Here is a 22,113-nt window from a genome sequence, read left to right on the forward strand (position 1 = left end):
CACAATGAAACACAACGAATTGGAACAGTTAAATTATTTCAGGCAAGATGGAAAGAAAATCCAAGGCTGCACAAAAATTTGAGAGAAAAAAACACCGCTTGTTAAACATAAGCGAAGAAGCCGAAAAACTGAGAAAAAAAAAAAACAAAGAGAAAAAACAGACAGTCAATGCACACATTTCGCTTACCATAAGACAACTAATTTTAATCATGTGACATGTAAAAAACTATCCCAACAAGAACATTATTTGCTTAGTTAATTGTCATTGTCTGTACTTTTGATTAAACTAATCAAACAATTATTTTTCACTGCTTCATCAACCAATATACAATGCAGGGCAGTGTACTTCTAAACAGTTCCTAGAATCGTTGATTTCCAAATTCTGCATATCCGAACTTTGATTTGTCCGCCTTTGTGTATGGTCTTAACTAATCAACAGGAGTCGGATGAATGTTCTCCATTTATCCTATGAAGAAGAAATTGTAACGACACACTAGAAATTCCCATAAAACCACAGAAAGAAAAAACAATAAAAGTTAGAAATGATGTGCAATTTACTTATCCATGTTGTGAAAAAAAGAGACAAAAAGTTGAGCAACCACCAGTATCTACCAAAATTACAAAACAGACGGTATGAACCCAAAATTGATTAAAAAAAAGGGCTGCAGAAGCTACAAATAGAAAATAACAACCCAAACACATAACCAAAACAGCTAACATGATGGCCAAAAAAGAGAAAAATTTAAAGCAAACGATGTAAAAAAAGGGGAAAAAAACTTCAAACGAAAGATGTAGATGGCACATATTCGATAACTACATAAGAATTGCATAAATTGAACACCTTCAAATGCAATATACAACACAAAACACATAGGTGGATTGCAAATCCCTCCAATCACACCGGCAAATAACAAACATTTTCATGAAAACAATGGGATACCCTGGTTTTAACATCAACAACAGTACTTATATGCAAAAGATTACGAAACGTTGGGTTGTTTACATGCAAAAAAAGTTAAGAAATATTGTGTCATTTACATTGATAAAATATGACAAAAATTGTTCAACGGAACACCCAAAGTTCCCCACAGTACTCTTGATTGTCAAGAAAGTAGTTTAAACCAATCCAAAGACCTAAACTCTTTCAAAGTTCCATGTGTATGCAGTTTCTCTAAATCAACCAGCTTCTCCATTCCAAACTATCCAACAAATATTTGACAACAATACAACCAATCACCAACAAACATTTTAAACCCATCCAAAGACCAAAACCCTTTCAGATTTCCATGTGTATTAATGATTTTCAACTAAATTATTTGGATATGGGAGACACACAGAGCTAGCATAGGAACCAAAGAAGATCTGCAAAAGCAAGTGAAGAGATCATCGTATCATAGAAGCAAATTACATAATAAAATTAAGAGAGCATAACAGAATAACCAGAGTCTCTCTCTCTCTCTCTCTCTCTCTCTCTCTAACTTTCTGAATACCTCTAGCAATCAGCCATGGAAAATGTTGCCAATTCTGAGTAAAAGACATGGTCACTAAGAAATATGACCTAAAACCCCTAAAAGCCTCTTTGATTTCTCAATTTAGACAATCAAACACAAAAACACAAAAATCATTTCTCTCTCTTCCCAGTTTAGTCTCTCATCTTCCTGTGACCCCCTAACAAAATAATTAAACTCTCTTTCTCGCCCCAACTTTTTGAAAACCTCTAGCAAGCAGCCATGGATGATGTTGCTGATTATGAGTACAAGACATGATCATTAAGAAATACAACCTGAAACCCCTGAAAGCCTTTTTGATTTCTCAATTTTTGACAAACCCCTATCTAAATTTTCCATTTTCTCCCCTGGTTCAAAAACTGAAATCGAGACCTCTTTCGCCACAAGCAGCGACTCCTCCTAGAGCTTAAAACGCAAAAATTACCCAAACAAACATCAAAAAATTTAAACCACGAACCAAAAAACCAACAAAGTCTAGATCTTTCTAAACACAACAGAAAAAAAACTCGTTTTGCAAACTAACACAAAAATCTACAAACGAAGATAAAAATGCAAAGAAAATCACGTACCACAGAGTTGTCTGATGAAGGAAATAGCTGTGAAGCAAGAAAAGCATGGTTGAGAAGACGAAACCACAAAAGTGCGGCAAAGGGAAGTAGAGAGTAGAGAACAAAAGGAAAAACAAACGGAGAGCAACAGAGAAGTGGGAACGGGAATAAGAAAGCAAACAAAATGAAAAGGAACCAAAATAAAGCCCAAAAAGAACACAACACAATGACCAACATGTGACACAGTCAATTCTCACCTTCTCCCTGCAACACATGACACAATCATAAACCATAAAAAAGGCGAAGGGCTTTTCGGCCAGCTGAAAACAACCCGCCTAGCGGGGGCAAAAATGACATTTCATTGTAGAAAACCAAGTCAGCAGGGCCAAAAGTCCAAAAAATTCAAGGGCATTTATGCCCTTTCACTATTGCTGAACTGTGCCTGGCTCAATCGACTTTTAATATGTATAATATTGCAGCTAGGTGTAATAAAGTGAGAATTTTTTTATACAATATATTTACGTTAAGGAGTGGAGAAATAAATTTAAATATATAATAAGAAGCTTCAAAGTAAACAAAATATGAAAAAGGATAACTCATGGAGATTTGTGTTTTTTTACATCAAACTAGTATATGCCCACACAAAGTGTGTGTGAAATTTTTTGTTTTTGTTTTTAAAATTGAAGAAGAGAGGAAGAGAGTGAAAGAGAACGTGAGAGTGGGGAGAGAGAGAAGTTTATGTTTTTTTTTATTTTTTTTTAAATTGAGATGTTAAAATCACTTATAAGTGATGCTTAAACAAAAAACTAGCAAAATTTTGTTTTGTAAAATTACATTACTGCCCTTAATGCTGTTGTGATGGAAGATTAAATAATTTTTTTACCCTCTCTTGATTGACAAAGAAGGTTATATTAATATATAGTTTAGATTAATCTGAACTATCCAGAAAGGAACTCAAAACTAGATACAAATGAGAGAGCACAATACCACATAACAAAGGACACTTTATACTTAAGCCTAATTTAGTTTAACAAAACTTTTTCTTTATTGAAATAAAACAATGTGGTTACATTAAAGGGTAAATAATTTAGATCGTAGTATTAAATGACTGACTAAAACAAAGTTATAAGCATTTCAGGGTCATCAAAACACTTGCTAGATGCAATCGAATTTTTAATAGGACTTCAACGTGATTATAATGAAAGTACTTTTACAAGTTTTACTATAAGCACTTGTGAGTAATTACGAGTGTGTTTGGAAGTGTTTTTGAAATAACTGAAAAAACTTTTAATAAAAATATTTTTGAAATCAATACTTAGTAAAGATGCAAGTAAAACCTAAAAACGCTTTCACAAAAGGAAATTTCAATCATTTTTAAAATACTTCCAAACAATCCTTTTTTCCCTCCGTAGACAAGCATTCTCAAATGAGAAATAAATACAAAAAACAAAAGAAAATACCTCTAATTTTGCTTTGTGTTTTTATTATTTTACCAAAAAAAGTTTCCTCTAATTTTGTTTTGTGTTATTATTATTTTTAGATCAAAAATTTGGAAAACAGCTTCTTGGTCACTTCGTCTTCATCTCCAGCCAGATCCCTGTGTTGTCTCCTATTCTCCCAGAAATCAGCAACCATACTCACAATGATGATGGGAAGGAGATGTAGGGTTTGGTGGCCAAAGCAACTCTCATTGAGGAAACCGTCGTCATCATCCTCCAATTTCTTGCTTGGTTGGTTCGTTTCTTCCTCTCCGTCTTCTCTCGACGTCGTCGTCGCTTTCGCCTGCAATGAGCTTGCGCTTTCTGGTATCCAATCAACCCTCCAGGTACATAAACGTCTTCAAATAATCAATGCTAATCAGATTTCGATAATTTATATCTGCAATTTATGTGGCTTGGTTTCAATCTGCTTCTTTGTTGATTGAATTTTGGGATGCAATGAATTTTTGCTTATTTTGTAGGGTTTGGGAAATTGGTATATTGAAATCATATATTGTTTTCAGGGAATTCTTCGCGACACGAATGGAAGGATGCCTGTGTTGCTTCAGGATAAGTCTATGATGTGTGTATTGGGTCAAATTTTTGAGGACGAAATAGAAGAAGATCAATCTCTTTCTTCTTGTGGGTGCCACAAGCTCAGTGGATCGGTAGGACAACGTAGGGAAAATTTCGAGGGAAATGGTTATTGGATTCGGATGTTATGTGATCCTCAAGAACATATTGGAAAGGACCTTACTTGGATTCCTAAACTGCATCACGTTCACTGGAATGGGAAGTTCGTGTCTCGATGTGATGTCCACGTATGTAAGTCGTGAATGCTTCAATGGCATGTGTCGGACTTAATTTAACTGTTATCTTTTATAGTTGATCATCATGTTTATTTTTTGGTGATTAATATCCTGTTTTTGATTTGATCAAATTTAGCTAATATTATATGAGACTCCTACCTATGGTGCCCACCATTTCTCATTACATCCTTGGAATTCATTTGAGCAAGTGAGTGCGCCTATGAGAAAACCCAAATGGGTTGATGAACTTCACCAAAAGCAACCACTCCTTGATTTGGTAAGAGTATTGTAAGAATTCTTTTGTAGATTAGGACTTTTCTTTGTTAATACACTGATATGCTATTTATATTCTTTAAATGCAGGATACAGTCATTCTGGCAATTAATAGCTCCGCTACCGCTGAAATTGTTTTTGAAAAATGCATAGGTCCCAAGACGTCTTTTGTGTGCTTTTCTACTGTTTACATGTATCTGTTCACACATTCAGCCTCTCAACTACTTTTCCTTTTTATGCCCGGCATTATCTGCAGTATTTAAATGCCCATTCTGTGGCTTTTCAGGTTTCTGGGCTTCGCATGGCAACTATTCGCCATGTCTGTGGCTTCAATATCCACTTTGTTCTATGTCGTTCTTCAGTTTCTCTATAGCCTTCTGAATTATGCATCAGACTCATGGATAAACCTTATATTAGTAAAGGTATTCAGCAGCTCAAGGATAAATATCAGAATCCGTGGTTCTCAGATCTTGTATTGGCCAATCTTTCTTCAATATAATGGAATGAGGTAAGACGAAAATGTTAACTGCAAATATGGAATATGTTTTGAATCCTGTGGAGTTGTCTGACTGATAAGTTGGGCATTAAATTCCCTTTCATTTGCATTCTAATTTTGGATAAAATTTATAAATCCAAACATGTTATTAGATTTCGCTTCAGTTTGGTTTATAAGAAATTTTTCCTATTTATAAATTTTCTACCCTGCAAGTGTTCAGGGTTTTTTATCTGTACTTTGTTGGCTGAAATTTAGGTTTGTTTAAGACCATGATTGACCCGTTTACCTGATCTCTTCCATCAACTACTTTACTGCATTAACAATAACCCTTTCAACTTCTCTTGTGTTACATGTAACCTTTTATATCCAATAGACATTTACTGAAGAGTTTGTTTCGTATTTTTTCATCACCATTCTTGTGTTCCGTCGCCGTTTCTTTCTTTCTTTCTGGTAGTTCCATCGCCATGACTTAAGAAAAGACATGGAGCTAAAGGATGACTTGGCCCAAAACTGAGCGCGGTGGTGTTCTAGGATTCATATAGCTAACTTCACTTAGTAGGATAAGACTTTGTTGTTGTTGTGGTAGTAGGCTCCTCTTATTTCTTTCCTGAATAAACTGCAATTATTTCATCACCTTATTCTGGATTTGAAAGGTCACTATCAAGTGTGGAATACGCGGAGAAAGCTGCATTGCATAAGCATTCCATGTGGTCAAGTTTAGCTGTTGATGTACTTCTGGGAAACTTGTTTGGTTTGGTACTGTTGTATCATGCAGAATCTGCTTGCATATGGATATTAAAATTTTCCAGTGACATTACAAATGAGTTATTGCGCTCAGGCTGTGTGTGGTTGATGGGGGTACCTGCAGGTTTTAAGTTAAACAATGAATTGGCAGAAGTTCTTGGGATGATTTCTTTAACTGCTATCCAGATTTGGTCTACCATTTGGATCTTTTTGGTGTCCCACTTTCTTTATTTCATTAGAGGACTTGCCATATCAGGAATCATTTTTGGGGTCACTATACCTGCTGCTTTGATAATCGACTTGATTGCACTAGCAACGTTGCATGTGTCTACTCTTCATTGGTTGATATCGCTTTTATATTCAACTCAGATACAGGCATTAGCAGCTCTGTGGCGCCTTTTCAGGTATTATTTTGTGATGTCTTGTTCTTCCTTTTTCAGTTTTTAAAACTTCACACGACACCAGCTGCAGTAACAAAATACAGGCCGTTTTTACTTTTTTTGGTTATTGTATACATGCGATAGGGTCATTTTTCTAACCAACCTATTTTCTATCCCTTAAGACATGTCATATGCTTATTCAGGACCTGCTGGTTGGACTTGTAGGTCTTTAATACATAGTTCTTCAGTCAAATTACACTTGTAGTTCCTGCAGTTTTGCTCATTTTGCAATTCCCTGTACTTGAAATATGTTTTAATTGAACACTGGTATTTTGATTACATTTGCAATCCAGGACTAAATGTAGATCAGTCTGGCAACGTGAAAATTATATGATACGTATGTTTAGAGACATCTACCTCCTTGCTACATCACCACTCCGTTAATTTATTAGATGCAGTTGTTTTGTCCTCAATTTGCAAATGTAGCAAAGGGATAGGCATGAAATTGAAAAGATTTAGAAGCACAGGGATTTATGTGGAAAGCAGGCTAAACTACAAGGAAAGTGTGACTTGACCTGGTTCTGCTATTAGCCAACCTTCCAATAAAGAGGCACCTCTGTTCCTGATTACTGTCGTTATGGAACTTTACTCGTTGGTTTAACCTTGACCTTTTTATTTGTCAAGCTAGTTGCTACTGTGCTTTTATATGCGGATTTGATTGTACGGTAGTATTAGATTTCCATATATGCAGCTGCCATCTGCAATAAGAATGCCCATAATGCTAAAAAATGAAATTGGAAACCCCGTAACAATTGTGCTTTGAAGCATAATATATGTTTTTATGTATGCAGTCAAATTTTACCACAGTACTATCTCTTGCATCAGTCCGACAGCATGTTACTTTCAAGTGCATTGCATTTAGGCGCTTTACTCTGTTCGCACTTTATTACAACATATCGACCTAACAACTAGCGTGCACTCAAAACTGCAGTCACTTTATTAATATCACCTCTTGGTTCCCGTAGCAGAGTCATGTTCGTGTAAGCTAAAATGTTAAATATTTGGATCCACTAACTTTGTGTATGTTTCCCTTTATAATAAAAGTACGCGTAACATCCTGTTTCTAGAAGAGATTGCTGTGCTTTTTATATCCATTTATCTGTTGATATACTCATATATGTATGTTACGTCTGTATGTGTTCTGAGAAAAGCTCCCTTTTTATCACACACCTGGCCAAAATTCAATTATAAATTTAGAATTTCAATTGTATATAGCTGAAGGTATAAGTAAAATATGTCCTTTATCAGTAATTGTTTTGCTGTTTTACTACATCTAGGTGCTCATGTACTTACTGGATGTTTTTCAGGGGCCGAAAGTGGAATCCTCTTCGTCAGAGATTAGATAGCTATGACTACACTGTCAAGCAACACATCGTTGGATCTCTTCTGTTCACACCACTCCTACTTCTATTACCGACAACTTCTGTTTTTTACATCTTTTTTACCATTATGAACACAACTATCAGCCTTATGTGTATACTGATTGAAGTCACTATATCTTTCATTCATGCCACACCATATATCAAAATTTTCCTTTGGTTGGTGAGGCCGAGAAGATTTCCATCTGGGATATGGTTTGAAATTGTATCTGTTTGGAGTGGTGGAATTGATTCTCATAGGGATATTAATTCACCGTCAGAGAAACTGCAGCCCGGAAAGGGCCTCACTGGAGAAAAATCATCTATGGTGGTTTCATTTCTTCATAGTAACTTCTTGACTGTAGGTGAGAGCTTGATCTTTGTTTAGTGCATTAGTGATATTTCTGTAGTTTGCTGTATATTAAGTCTGAAAGTTTCACATGTTAATTACTCGGGCTTGGCTTTTCTCGTAACTATATTGATGGAATATATATACCAGGACAAATAGTCATGCCTCACTACAAGAAGGTTCTTTCTGGGAAACCTCGGACATTGGTTGCCACTGCAGCTTATGGAGTACTCACTGGCAGACGGTGAGTTGAAAATTGAATTCAAATTTGATCGTTTTCATGGCTGTTTTAATTTTAAATTTTTAATAAATTGATTCCAGGATTCCATCTTCAATTGGAACTGATCTTCCAAAATTTCCGTGGATGCTGATCTCCTACAAAGAGTATTGGCGTCTCTGCCGCGATGCAGTTCTTGTATGCTATAGAGCGTGACATGTAACCAGTCTTGCTGCTGCCAGTTAACACCTAACTGCATTTATTTAACCTAACCTGAAATTTTGTTCTTCCATGTAAACCAATTTTGTTGTTCATCGATGTTTAGGACCGTACAGGCAACATATCCGATTCAATTTTGAAGGATTGTAGGATGAAGGTTTTTTTTGGTAAATGAAAACCAAGTTATTTTTTAAATTTGTTATAGTTAATTCATCTGTTTCATCTAAACTGTCTGCTCTGTTGCGTAATTGACGTGATTCAAGTCTCAGGCGATCGGAAGTGTGCTCTTGGTGATAGATCCCAGTTGATTCTGACCAAAGATAATTAATAACAGGTGTGGAGGGTTCAACTGGGATGAATCGAGCTATAACACTGCTTGTCTCCTTTCAGTGGGATCGTCACCTGCAACTGCAAGTCACGGGCTGACGCCCATATGCCCGTACAAAGATAATTGATAACAGGTGTGAACGGTTCGGTCGAGAATTAAAATGTGCGGGGGAGAATTTCCATTGCACTAAATCGAGTGACAGAGCTATTGTTGGGCTTGGTTAGGTCACAATTCAGCCGGCAGAGAGCTAACTGAAAAGCAGACAGAAACGTTACGAAATGGTATTAAACTTGGAAGCTTCATGTTCTGCCTAAGTTGCAGATCTCAAGTGTAGACCAGTACTTTTGTAAAGAAGCAAAGCCCACACGTTTCAAAGCTATGATTGCTGCATAAAACTGAGCTGATGCCGACCTACATTTATTCTTGTTTTGTTTCCATGTGTGAAAAGCTTACTATGCTCTAAATCAAAAGATGGCTGGACGTGTGCTTAAATCTCCAATTTTTGTGTATTTTAGTTTTTGAAATTGTGAAATGACAAAAATGCCTCTTAAGGTAATTATTGACTTTTTGTTGACTTTCGTGCTTGTGATAGATATGAGTGTTCTAAAAATCAGCCTAGGCGGCCGCCTAGGTGTTAGACAGCGGTTAGCCGCTCTGATTAAGGCTAAAACTCCAGAAAAATTGGAAAACTCAATTGGCAGCTAGGCTGCAGTAGCCTAGGCTGGCAGGACAGTGCTTGGCGGGCTGCAGCCTTGCTGAGTTTTTAATGGAAAAATTGGAACGATATCTTCTGAGCTCCTAGGCAACTACAATGAAAAACAAATATGGCAGCACCCGAGAAGAGAAGAAGACGATGAATAGCCTTCTTACAAAAGAACCTAAGCCAAACAACGACGTTCCATTTGTTTTTCCTTATACAAGAACCTATGCTAAATGACGACCTCACTTATGTTTAGACCATCTCAAAAGGATATGTCAAATTCTAAGTGGAATGTCACACAATCAAATTTGAAGGTAGAAAGAAGCTTCAACCGATATGTTAACCTTCGTGGATTGACATATGAGTCGTTTGCTGTCAAATTTAACATACGAAAAAGTGCTGTCAATTAATTATTTAACTATTTTATTGTGGATCCCATTAATGCTACAGTTATAATTCTTGAAAAGTTATTTTAATCGACTTCTTTTTTAAAATAGGTCATACAAATATTATTTATAACAAAAAACATATGGGTTAGGCTAGCCCATTATGAGGCTAAGCCCATTCCTTCCCCTTAGTGTATATAATATCTTTGTGAAAAAAAAACATATGGGTTAGAGTACAGAAAATCTGATATTGCCACATCAGCCATCAGATTAACATTTGACATTTATCTTTTGGGATCTCCATTAGATATGCTCTTTTATGCTTTTAAGTCAAAAGTTACTGGACTTGTCCACCCAATTTGAAAAGTCCAAAATGAACTTAATGAATCTATATGGACCTTTGGCCATTTCTAAGGTGCAGACCTTAGAAACGGACCTTGCGTGCAGACGAGAATCAGACGATCTTGATTTGCTAATCTCACGGTAGAACTGGATTGGTGTGATCTGTTGGAATTAAATTATTTTTTCTTCACTATGTATCTTTTATTTGGAGAGAAAAAGGTTGGGGGGGGGGGGGGCTGAGAGTTCGCATGTTTAAGAGGGAAACAGACGCAAAGTGTGAGCTGGGGTGAGGATTGTATTTGAGGTGGATTGAAGATGTGTTGCGACTGTGACCCAATCATGTTATACCTTTAATGTTTTTTTTCTTCATTGGGCATCTTGTTGCCAAAGAGAAAGGGGTAGGCGGATAGTTGAGGTAATATTGGCGCGCTGAAGAGGGAAAAAGAGGCTGAGAGGGAGTTGAGCTGAAGAACCAATTTTAGTTGGATTGAAATTGCATTGTGGCAGTGACCAGGTAATCTTATACCTTTAGTTTTTTTGGTTTACTGGGTTTTTTTTTTGTCATTGAGAGAGGGAGATATTAGGGTTGTCTTCGTCGGGAAAGAGAGGCAGAGAGAGGGAGGTGGTGAAGAATGTCAAGGTTCGATTTCATGTAAAGCTGTGCTTGTGTTGAAGTTGACAATGGTGGTTCATCCAGAAGTTGTGAAGAAACCAAGATTGTGAAGGTGACTTTTTGAAGAATTTCAGAACCTCTGGTATAACCAATTTCCATTCCATTTTGGTTTGTATAATTCTGGGATTTTACTTGGTTGAAATTGTGAAATTGGATTTTAGATACATATGTGCACCACTTGTGCTGGGTTGTGATAAGTTGTGTAGATTGGTAACAGGTAGACATAGAAGTGCAATTCGATGGGGATGAGTTAGAAACAGACAAAATTATGATGGAAAGAGAGGATGTAGATGTGGGGGATCAATGTTGTGCAGGGAGGGTTGAATTAGTTTTTCAAAACGGTAGACGATGAGTTGAAATCGAAATTAGAAATGGAGTTTTAGTCATTGGATGAAGGGTATGCTTTTTACAACAATTATGCACTTGTAACGGGGTTTGAGATTCATAAGCATAGTAGTAAAAAGTCCAGGTATGGTGAAAGTTGGTTAAGAAATTGTTTGTTACAAACAAGGCAAGTAGAGGGTGGATACTAATCCTATACCTAATATGAAAGGTAGGAGGGGAGATGCTAGAACTGAGTGCAAAGGCGAAACTTGCGTTGAATAAGGGAATTGATTGTGAAACATTTGGTGTAACAGTTTTCAATGATTGACACAATCACCCTATGTCAAGTGCATCGCACTTATTTAGATCACTTCGTTGAGTTTCAAAGGCAATGAAGGTGATGATTGAACAATGTGCATAGGACAATACTCCCAGAACAATGTGCATAGGACAATACTCCCATAAGTAAACAAGTAGGTTTGTTGGAGGTGCAAAATGGAGGAATTAGAAATATTGGTTGCATCCTAAGAATATGTATTACGTTGAACAACAATTACAAACTCATCTAATCGGGCATGATACGAAAATGTTGAAAGAGCATTTTGAGGATGAGAAAGAGAAGAATGATTTATTTTATTTCAAGATAGAGATTGACGAAGGCGGGACACTTAAAGAATTCCTTTTGGGTGGATGCTAAGTCATGACGTGTTTATTGCCATTTTGGTGATGAGATTGTGTTTGACACCACTTGCAATACCAATGTGTACGTGATGATATTTGCTCACTTGTTACGAGTTAATAACGACGGTTAAACCATGGTATTATTGGGTTGTGCATTCTTGAAAAATTAAAAAACCACGATCTTTAAGTGGTTGTTTGAAGAAATGCTTAAAGCTCAACCGAGTGAGTCGCCAAAAGTATAACTATAGATCAAGATGGAGTTATAGCAAAGGCTATTGTCAACAAACTACCAACCACATTTCATCAGTAGTGCATATGACATTATTAATAAGTTCAATGACAAGGGTTGGGTTAAGGACATTTTCAAGGATTTTCAAGGATTTTCAAGGATTTGCATGCTTGCATATGAGATATTGAAAGCAAAGAAGAATTTGAGGGAAGGTGCAAGGTGTTGGTAGAAGAACATGAGCAGGTTAATAAAACGTGGCTTAAGAACATTTATAAGTTGTGTGGAAGGTTCCGGCATTTTGTAAGCACGCTTTTTAGTCGGAATGTCAAGCAGTCAACATGCCGAGAGTTGTCATTCTTTTTTCAAGCAATATGTGCATATGAAGCACTCTTTGATTGAATTCATCATTCCGTTAAATCGAGCTTTTAGACGGCAATTTCAGAAAGAGGTGGTTGGTGAACCTAATGATGAAAACCATGCCCCTCCATTGCAGCTTTGCACCTCAATGGAAACTCAACTGGCCAAATTGTACACACGATTTATGTTTGAAATTTTTTAAGTGAGGAATTGAAGAGTTTGAATTGTTTCTTAAGGGAACAGTGGTGGGATGGCAATAAGGCATTGTACAAAGTACTTGAGAGTGCTGTAGGGTGACAAAGATGAAGAGGTTGGTGGTTGATATGATCTCGGGATATGCCAAATGCAGCTGCAAAGAGATGAAGTTTTGGGGACTTCCTTGTCGATATATATTGGTCGATTTGAGAATGGAACAAATAGAGTTGTTACCGGAATGTTACATACTAAAAAGGTGGCTTCAAACCGCCAAATCCAACATTATGTTTGACACAGAAGGGAAAGAAGTCGGCAAACATGTCGACAATTCTACCTTGTCCAAAAGAGCTCAGTTTTCAATAGAAGCTTTTGATTTAATTCACAAGGCTGTGATGTCAGAGGAAGATACCCAACTTTTGTCTCGGGCTTTGAAATCCTAGGATACGAAGCTCAACTTTTTAGGTGGTGGTAATAGGGGTAGGCAAACGGGCCTTGTACCCGCGGGTCGGGGTGGGTCCATGCAGTTCGGGGCGGGTACATGGTGGGTCCAAATATTGTAAACTCAAAATGGGGTGGGGTGGGGGCGGATCCCAATATATGAGAAAATGGGCCACCGGGCAGGACCGATTCAATTGTCCATTATATGAGATTAAATCTCCACCATGTATTTATTAAATATTAGATTACTCTCTCTCCATCGTTTTCATTCTTTTTGAGTCTCTCCGCCTCTCTCGATTCCTCGAAGACTCAAATCAAAGTATCGAACTTGTTTCTTGACTCGAATTCGCAACGGCAGCAGCTACGTATTACTTCGTTCGGCCGTCCCTCGTCTCTCGGTCTCTCGGTCTCTCCTCTGTCAACTCTATCCTCCAATTTACCAAACTTGAGACACGACCTCAAGGTCTTTCTCTCTCCCTACTCTGACCACCACCATCATATCTTCTTAACCTCGACCACCACTCTGCTATTCTGTTTGAAGTTTTCTAAGGTATTGATTGTTAGAGATTTAGGATTTAGGGTTTTCTAGATATAGGAATTTTGAGGGTGTGGACCTAATAATTTCTAGTTATCTGATGATGGAATCGACTGATTAGTTTTCTAATTTTGAAGCTTTGCATTTTATTTTATTTTATTTTTTGTTTTTTGTTTTTTGTTTTTAAATGAGATTGGAATTATGAGAATTTTTAGATTTAGGGCATTGGGGATCGGTGGGCAAATATTGGGGTGGCTTAATACTGACATGTTTATCAATATGTGTGTTCATTGTTGCAGTGTTGAGGAAGAACACTTTTTGTGATTGAAAAATTTGGAAATTTTATTTGTTTTTAACTAATTGATGAAATTATGTATCCACAATATTGCGTTTTTGTGATTTTGATAATTGGAGAATGTGATAATTGTTGAATCTGACTGTTTGACGAAGCTGTTGATTGAATCCAACTATCCTGGAAAAAAAATGGATTGGATCCGTCCCAATTCAGCCTGTTTTAAACGGGTCGAGTTAGGTCTAGTTCCGAAACTCAAATTTCCTATAACCGGCCTGGCTTGTCCCATTGCATTTTAAAACAATCCAGTCCAATTCCATCAAATTTGGGCCCGGCCTAGCCCGTACCCACCCCTAGATGGTAACCGTGGTCGGAAAAGAAAACAAACTGAAAAGGGAGGTAGGAGTTCTCAAACCAAGGTGCTTAAAGATCCTATTCAAGTTAAAAGAAAAAGGGCGTAAAAAAACAAGTACGAAAGACAAACAAAGTCAAAATCAGAGACGCAACAGTAGAATTGTTGGTATTATAAAATTGTTTCGTAGTTGCTCCACCCAGCAGATCTTGACGTCATTTTTGGTATTTTTTGTTATATTCGGGTATTATAGAAATATTTCGGCATGTACATACATTTTCATATATATTATAAACAAATAATTTTTTTTTTGTTTTTAATTATTGTTTATTTTAATTAAAATAATTACCCAAAAAAAAATAATATGTAATTTAGTTAAATCATAAATAAAGGAAAACAAATTAAAAAAAAAATACCTTTGCGCGACGAAAGACCTTCGTTGCATATGATTAAAAGGAAGCCTTTCGTCGCGCAGCACCTTGAACAACGAAAATTTCGTACTTCAAAAATATTAAAGTACTTGAAACCCAAATTTTATGGGACAAATTTTGTAGCATCCTTGTTTACTCAATGAAAAAATTTGTCACACTGGGTCTTACCTAACGACTAGTTGTTGCCGTAAACTCAACGGGGCAACAAGCTGTCGTACCTTTTAGTTTGGTGCCACGGTACGCTTCATTCCCCTATCTTTGAGGTGACGAACGCATTATTTGTCATGGAAAGTGTGACATCGCACATCGTCCAGGGGAGTGATCCTTAAATGTATATTCCCATCCCTACCTAGCACGAGGCCTTTTGGGAGCTCACTGGCTTCGGGTTCCGTGGGAACTCCGAAGTTAAGCGAGAAGGGCGCTTGAGCAATCCCATGATGGGTGACCCACTGGGAAGTTGCTCATGAGTTCCCAAAAACAAAACCGTGAGGGAATGGTAAGCCCAAAGCGGACAATATCGTGCTACGGTGGTGGAGCGGGCCCGGGAAGTGGTCCCCCCCAGGCCGGGATGTGACAATTTGGTATCAGAGCCTAACCCTGGCCGCGAGTGTGCCGACGAGGACGTTGGGCCCTTAAGGGGGGGTGGATTGTGACATCCCACATCGCTCAGGGGAGTGATCCTTAAATGTATATTCCCATCCCTACCTAGCACGAGGCCTTTTGGGAGCTCACTGGCTTCGGGTTCCGTGGGAACTCTGAAGTTAAGCGAGAAGGGCGCTAGAGCAATCCCATGATGGGTGACCCACTGGGAAGTTGCTCATGAGTTCCCAAAAACAAAACCGTGAGGGAATGGTAAGCCCAAAGCAGACAATATCGTGCTACGGTGGTGGAGCGGGCCCGGGAAGTGATCCGCCCCGGGCCAGGATGTGACAGAAAGAACCTTGCGCGACGATGTCTGGGTGACAAAGTTTTCGTCGAGCCAATGTTTATGCGACGGAAATTGACTTTATGTGATGAACTTTTGTTTGTAGCAAAAACTGTTTATTGTAGTAGTGTTATGATGTGGTTAATAGTTTTGTAATTATTACCCGCCATTTTTTTACATTTGTGAAAAGACTCATCTTCACATAAAATTCTGACTTCGTCACTAAATGCACATCCTATAGTGTAACACCTGGTCTTGTGGATTTTTTCCTTGGATGCTGTCTAAACAACGACAACAATTCATAACTATCATACATGAATGGTTCACGAGATCAAACTAAAGTAACTGATTTCAACACCATATAGTGTAACGCCTGGCAACATTTTTTTGGTTTTCTTGTGGATTTTTTCCTTGGATGCTGTCTAAGCAACGACAACAATTCATAACTATCATACGTGAATGGTTCACGAGATCAAACTAACATAACTGATTTCAACACCTAAACTCTAGTTCCCATACGGTTCATGTTGGCTCTCTCTCTCGCTCACACACACACACGCATACACATTTCCAAGAATTAATTAAAAAACAGAAAGAAAAAGATATAGGGAGGGAGCAAACAAAATTGGTCACGGGCATTGAGTTAAGCTAGACCAATCGAAAGGGCTCTACGGTACTGGCAATGCCTTCCTGTGAGGACAAACAGAGAAGCGGGTATGAGAGGTGAGTGCATGCATGGTTGTTATATATAATAGTTTTATGTTCTTGCATGTTTCACTCTCTAACGATTCTGTTGATTTCATCAGTTGTATATATGTTGGCCATTAGAAACCGGCCTAACAGTAGCAGGGACATGTGAGGGTACACATGTGTGAGGTGGCATCCTATATTCCCTATCGCTTTCACAATACTATTATTCACATGCATGAGAAGAATCACTAAAACTTGAGGAAAGCAACATATACCGATCAATGATATATATTCAAGATCCTATCAGAATAAATGTAGTTTTTTTTTTTTCTTTCAAATATTTGATATCTTGAAACGTTTTTCACTAATATTAATAGTTGTCATGCAGTTCTAATTAATTAAGTAAACTTTTGGTCTAGTTTTTTAGGTAACTTATATGGAAAAGAAAACTTGCAATCTGTTGCTTACAGAATCATGTGGTTCTCGACTTTCATCACATGTGACTTGAGATCTCGTGGATTCAAAGAGAATTTTTTATTTATTTTTTGTCTCTTCTCATTTCTTGGACTCATCATATAGTGTTTGCTAGTTCTCACAATAATTCTCAACTACAAAACTTGAACATGCAATTACTTCTTGACCTCGTCTTTGTTCGGGTAATAACTAAAGCGTTTTTCTTATTTACCAAAAGAAGGCCGTTTTATATGTAAAGTAATTATTAAACTGTAAGTGGTAAGTTGGTCGTTTCTGTCAGTACGCGGCCTAGACTTTATGCGTCTTACATGTTGAAAACAACTAAGTTGTATAAAAATAATGTTGATCCCTAGAACTTACTTGCATGCATGGCAATATATATGACACACACACATCCTATTAACTACATTGCAAAAGATGAAGAATTGGTATAGAGAAAGAGAATGAATTGGTAGAGAAAAACAAGAGATATTGTATTGATTGATTAGACAAAATGTATGCTACTGAACTTAAGAAAATGAGAGCTATACAATCCCTTATATAGCCATATATCCTAATTACAATAATACCCTTTTAACTATACTAACAAACTCCACTACTGAAATAGTACCATGTGGCATTTCTGTTATTACTAAACAATTATGTTATTACTCCCCCCTCAAACTGAACTTGGTGTAGCCAAGTGAAGTTTGAGCTAGCTAGAGCTTTGAAATTGATCGGGAACTGCAAGACGTTTTGAATGTATGACAAAGGTTGTGGTGAAGAGCAGTATCCAGTGAATCCGCTTCAGAAACGGGTTCTTCAGCTGGAAAAGACCGTTTGCGAGGTTATGGTGGGATGAGACAGTGCCCACTGTGCTTACTTTCCCAAATTGTCACAACCAGGTAGTATTACATCTGGAGCAGGACCGAATTCTCACTGTATGTGAATCTGCAAGATTGCAAGGCTTTCCTGATTATTAATGAGCTTAGCAATACAATCAAATCTGATCTTGGTCTGAACGTACCCAACAAGTTTTTGACTGTGAACTGAGAAGCCATAGTAACACACTCACTGTGTATGCAAATTATCCCTCCTAAATCTTGACAGAGACTGGTACCAAATCAACTAAGGAGAATGACACTCCAAGAAACTAAATCTACCAAGGAGAATGACACTCCAATAAACCAAATGGAGAATAACACTCCAAGAACCCAAATCAACCAAGGAGAATCACACTCATTTTCACTTCACTGACATGAAACTTAACAAAAAATTATACTGATTTCTACCAAGAAAGACTGACACTTTCTTTGACAGTAAAAAAAATCTGATATAACAAGAGATTGATACTCCTGTGCACTATGCATAATTTACACTTACTTAACCAATAAGGAATAACACTTTCTTGGGATGAATATACATCATATCACCAGACTACACTTCAGCATATGAAAATTTCAAGATTACAACTATCACAAAAACCCCTGATTTTGCATAAATCGAAAGCATCACAAAAATTGCACTACCCAGAACACAGTAAATCGTCTCAACAATATTATAGACATATGCATGAATTCGAAGAACCGAATCACCTGATATGCACCAGAAATTGAACCAAAACCAAATCTTTAAGCCTCCACAATCAACAATTCTTCAAGAAACCGACAAGCAAACTAGTTGACGATGACAATCGGCCTTGGAATTCATCAAACAGAAAGAAATTCTCACTGACGCAAATCAACAAACAGGTAGAATGCACAAACCTTTGCTCTACTGAAACCCTATAATTCTAGCACCAAGAAACTCCACCAAGAATAGCAAATCATCCACAAGAACCAAGCAACTACAAATCATGCGGTGGAAGAGCGAAAACAAAATCCCCAAGCAACTACAAAAGAAAAATCCAGAGACTAAAAAAATATGAACTACGAATACGGAAATACGTGGAAACAAAAGAAAGTAATGAAGAAAGATAGAAGAGGAATTGACCACCAAGATCCATGGCGTGAGCCTTGGTGGCTCTGATACCATATTTATTACATTGCAAAAGATGAAGAATTGGTACAGAGAAAGAGAATGAATTGGTAGAGAGAAACAAGTGAGATTGTATTGATTGATTAGACAAAATGTATGCAACTGAACTTAAGAAAATGATAGCTATATAACCCCTTATATAGTCATATATCATAATTACAATAATACCCCTACTATACTAACAAACTCCACTACTGAAATAGTACCATGTGGCATTTCTGTTATTACTAAACATTTCTGTTTTTACATCCCCTTCTATACAAAGGGCATACATAGAATTCTCTCTTTTATATAAATAGCCCTATATATATGACTACCTCCACCCACAGGGCCACAGTTCAGGAAAACATATAATTCTCACTCTTCTCTATCTCTGCAGCTAGTTGCTTCTTGAGTTCAAGAATTTTATTTTTCTGGTACAGCCGCCAATGGCAAAGGCTTTAAATTTTGTGATGTTCTTCCTTGTTATGCTGTTCTTTGCTCTAACAGTAGAGAACCATGTAAGCCATCTTTCATCTCTCTCCCTCTAGAGATAAATATGCATCATTGTACATACACACACATATGTATACACCTCGTCATGCAAGTGTGGGGTTGTTGTCGGCCCCACTGCATTTCAAATTTGAACTCACTTAATATAGTTTAGAGTAGAAATATCGCTTGTATTAAAAAAATTTATAAATTTGTATAACATGCCTGCTTTCTACTAGCAAGATCTGCGAGTTGTAGTCAGATGAAAATTCTTTGCATGTTGACCATCTTAACCTGCCGTTAGTTCCTTGGCTTGAATTCTAACAGTATACTTGAAACAGAGATAATTTCATTGCAGTAGGATTGTAAAAACAAAGCAGAATGTTTTATTCAGAAAACAAGAAAGTATATATTTTGTTCAGTAGTACTGCTATGGAGTGCATGCATGTACATTATTATATCCCGAGACACTCGCAAAGAAATTGGGTGTTAAATTTAAATTGAAAAAAAAAAAAAAACTAAACTAAAATTATTGAGTACATGCATGTAGATTATTCCTTTGCTTGAATTTTAACAGTATACTTGAAAATGTCGCAGGCTACTACCACTGGCACTGAAGCTCCAGCACCGCAGCCCCAAAGCAGTAACAACCATACCATGGTGAAATTTATATATTTTTCAGACTGCAACTTTTTTAAATTATCTGATTTTTCTGCCTCAGTTTTAGATACATTTTTTACAATATTAGATTGTTAATTAAATGAAATCTCAAGTTTATAATTATCTCTTGCTCTTATGAAATTCAGAATGGAATCACTGAAGGCAGTCTTCAACCTCAAGGTAAGGATGCTAATTAAGCATGTATACATTACAATCGTATTAGCAATATTTAGAATATTAAGGAAACTTTACCTAGAGAGACAAAAACACAAAATACATTTCATACAATTTTACTAGTTTTGAATCAGTTTAAGGAGAGACAAAAGCCCAAACCCCAACAAATCTACCTAAAAAACAAGCAAACCAAAATTTTAAAATCCCAGCTATGCCCCTAATATACTTGTCCAAAACTACACTATTAATAAAAACTTCAAATTGATTTTAGATCTGTAAAAACTAATTTATGCAAGATTAGTTTCACAATTCATGCACTTTTGCAAGATCGGTTTCAAAATTTTTTGGACTTCTGCAAGATTAATTTCAAAATTTTTGCACTTCTGCAAGATTAGTTTCAAAATTCTTGCACTTTTGCAAGATCAGTTTCGATATTCTTGCACTTTTGCAAGATCAGTTTCAAAATTCTACAATTCTGCAAGATTAGTTTCAAACTTTCAGCATTTTTGTAAGACTACAATAAAAAAAATCTCAAAATCATCAAAATCTCAAAATCAAATACTTTCAGAAAATACTACAATAAAAAAAACAAAATAAAAAATCCCAATAGTTTTCATGTAAGGAAAAAAACACCCATATATCTAGGGAACGATTCGAAGAAGAGGAGCAGAGAGAAGTATGAAGAAGAAGTAGAAGAGAGAAGACGAAGGAGGAGAGAAGAAGAGAGAAGAGTGGAGAAGAAAAAAAGAGGAGAGAGAGAATAAGAAAATAAAAACTCATCTTGAAACGTAGAGGAGTAAAATTTTCAATGTAAAGACAATTTACAATTAAAATAAAAAAGGTATATGACATTACTTGCCACGTGGATAGAATTTGCCCCTTTATGCAATAAATAAAAAACTTTCTCTCTCTCTAAAAACTATAGTTGTATAATGTAACTTTACGTGCAATTTTCTAAAAATTAAATGCCTTTTAACCAAAAAAAAGGGAAAAATGAAAAAAAAAAAAAAAGGTAGATTAAATATTTTTTTTGTATTGAAGCTGATTAAGTGATAAACATTGTAGAGTGCGGTCCTCGTTGCACCACCAGATGCTCAAACACACAGTACAAGAAGCCATGTTTGTTTTTCTGCCAAAAGTGCTGTGCCAAGTGCTTGTGCGTCCCTCCAGGCACATATGGGAACAAGCAATTCTGCCCTTGCTACAACAACTGGAAGACCAAGAGAGGAGGCCCCAAATGTCCTTGAACCAGCCATTCCACACAAAAAATGTCATTATGTACACCTTAGTGAAATAAATAAAAAAGGACGAAGTTCATGTTGATTTTTTTAGTGTTAATTACAATTATCTTTCAAATTATAATTGCTTATGTCAGCGTTTTAAACTGTGTACTTAAATTTGATTAGACTTAAAATTCTGCATGTTACATCAAATATGTTGTTTACAGATGTTTATGGAAAATATTCAACTGCTTATTAAATTAAGGTAGTAAAAAGTCCCCCTTTTCTTTCCCTTTTCTTGGATGGTAATTTTCCTCCGAATATGGAGAATTGGAGATTCAAAGTTCTATTGCTTATAGCTTCCTTGTTTGTAAATAAAGTGAATTCGAAATTGTCCTTCGTTCCAAGGAGTAGCTTGTAATTGTGCACAAACTAAAGAATATTACAAAGAGGATCCTCTGTAGATTCCTCAACCATACAAATAGAAATGTATCTTAGTTATGATGTTAACAGGAAATTGCTAAACCAAATACAAGACTGATTGAAGATGTCCGATATTAGCAAATCCTTCTGCAATCATATTAGCTTCTCAATGTATGTAGCATATATATGGTACCATTAGGAAATTAGATCATTAAGCACCATATATCATTAATGAGTGAGGAAAGTCGCCAATTTAGAGCTTGCTTTTAACGCCATAGCCTCTACCTGCAAAACAGTAGAATAACCTATTGGACTAGAAATATAAATTGGTTTTGAAAAGCCAGAAGCTGCTTCTCCA

General features: G+C 36.6%; 2 protein-coding genes across 4 annotated transcripts; both read left to right on the forward strand.

Annotated features, from left to right (window-relative positions):
* The first annotated feature begins 3,633 nt into the window (after positions 1-3,633).
* On the forward strand, positions 3,634-8,634 carry LOC137713091 (N-acetylglucosaminyl-phosphatidylinositol biosynthetic protein gpi1-like). Of its 3 annotated transcripts, XM_068452344.1 has the most exons (9): positions 3,634-3,881; positions 4,059-4,355; positions 4,480-4,620; positions 4,706-4,809; positions 4,903-5,124; positions 5,766-6,260; positions 7,604-8,019; positions 8,154-8,247; positions 8,325-8,634. In XM_068452344.1, exons 1-9 carry the CDS (start codon positions 3,699-3,701, stop codon positions 8,434-8,436), a joined length of 2,064 nt encoding a protein of 687 aa, XP_068308445.1. In that variant the 5' UTR covers positions 3,634-3,698; the 3' UTR covers positions 8,437-8,634. The 3 variants fall into 3 exon arrangements, with proteins under 3 accessions (XP_068308445.1, XP_068308447.1, XP_068308446.1); XM_068452345.1 differs by lacking the exon at positions 3,634-3,881 and having other exon boundaries at positions 4,097-4,359; XM_068452346.1 differs by lacking the exons at positions 7,604-8,019; positions 8,154-8,247; positions 8,325-8,634 and having other exon boundaries at positions 5,766-7,595.
* Positions 8,635-19,235: 10,601 nt separating this feature from the next.
* On the forward strand, positions 19,236-21,359 carry LOC137712171 (protein GAST1-like). The gene is made up of 4 exons (XM_068451295.1): positions 19,236-19,307; positions 19,876-19,938; positions 20,085-20,118; positions 21,178-21,359. Exons 1-4 carry the CDS (start codon positions 19,236-19,238, stop codon positions 21,357-21,359), a joined length of 351 nt encoding a protein of 116 aa, XP_068307396.1.
* Positions 21,360-22,113: the final 754 nt, after the last annotated feature.

The sequence above is a fragment of the Pyrus communis genome, chromosome 13 (genome assembly GCF_963583255.1).
Source record: "Pyrus communis chromosome 13, drPyrComm1.1, whole genome shotgun sequence".
NCBI classification, from domain to species: domain Eukaryota; kingdom Viridiplantae; phylum Streptophyta; class Magnoliopsida; order Rosales; family Rosaceae; genus Pyrus; species Pyrus communis.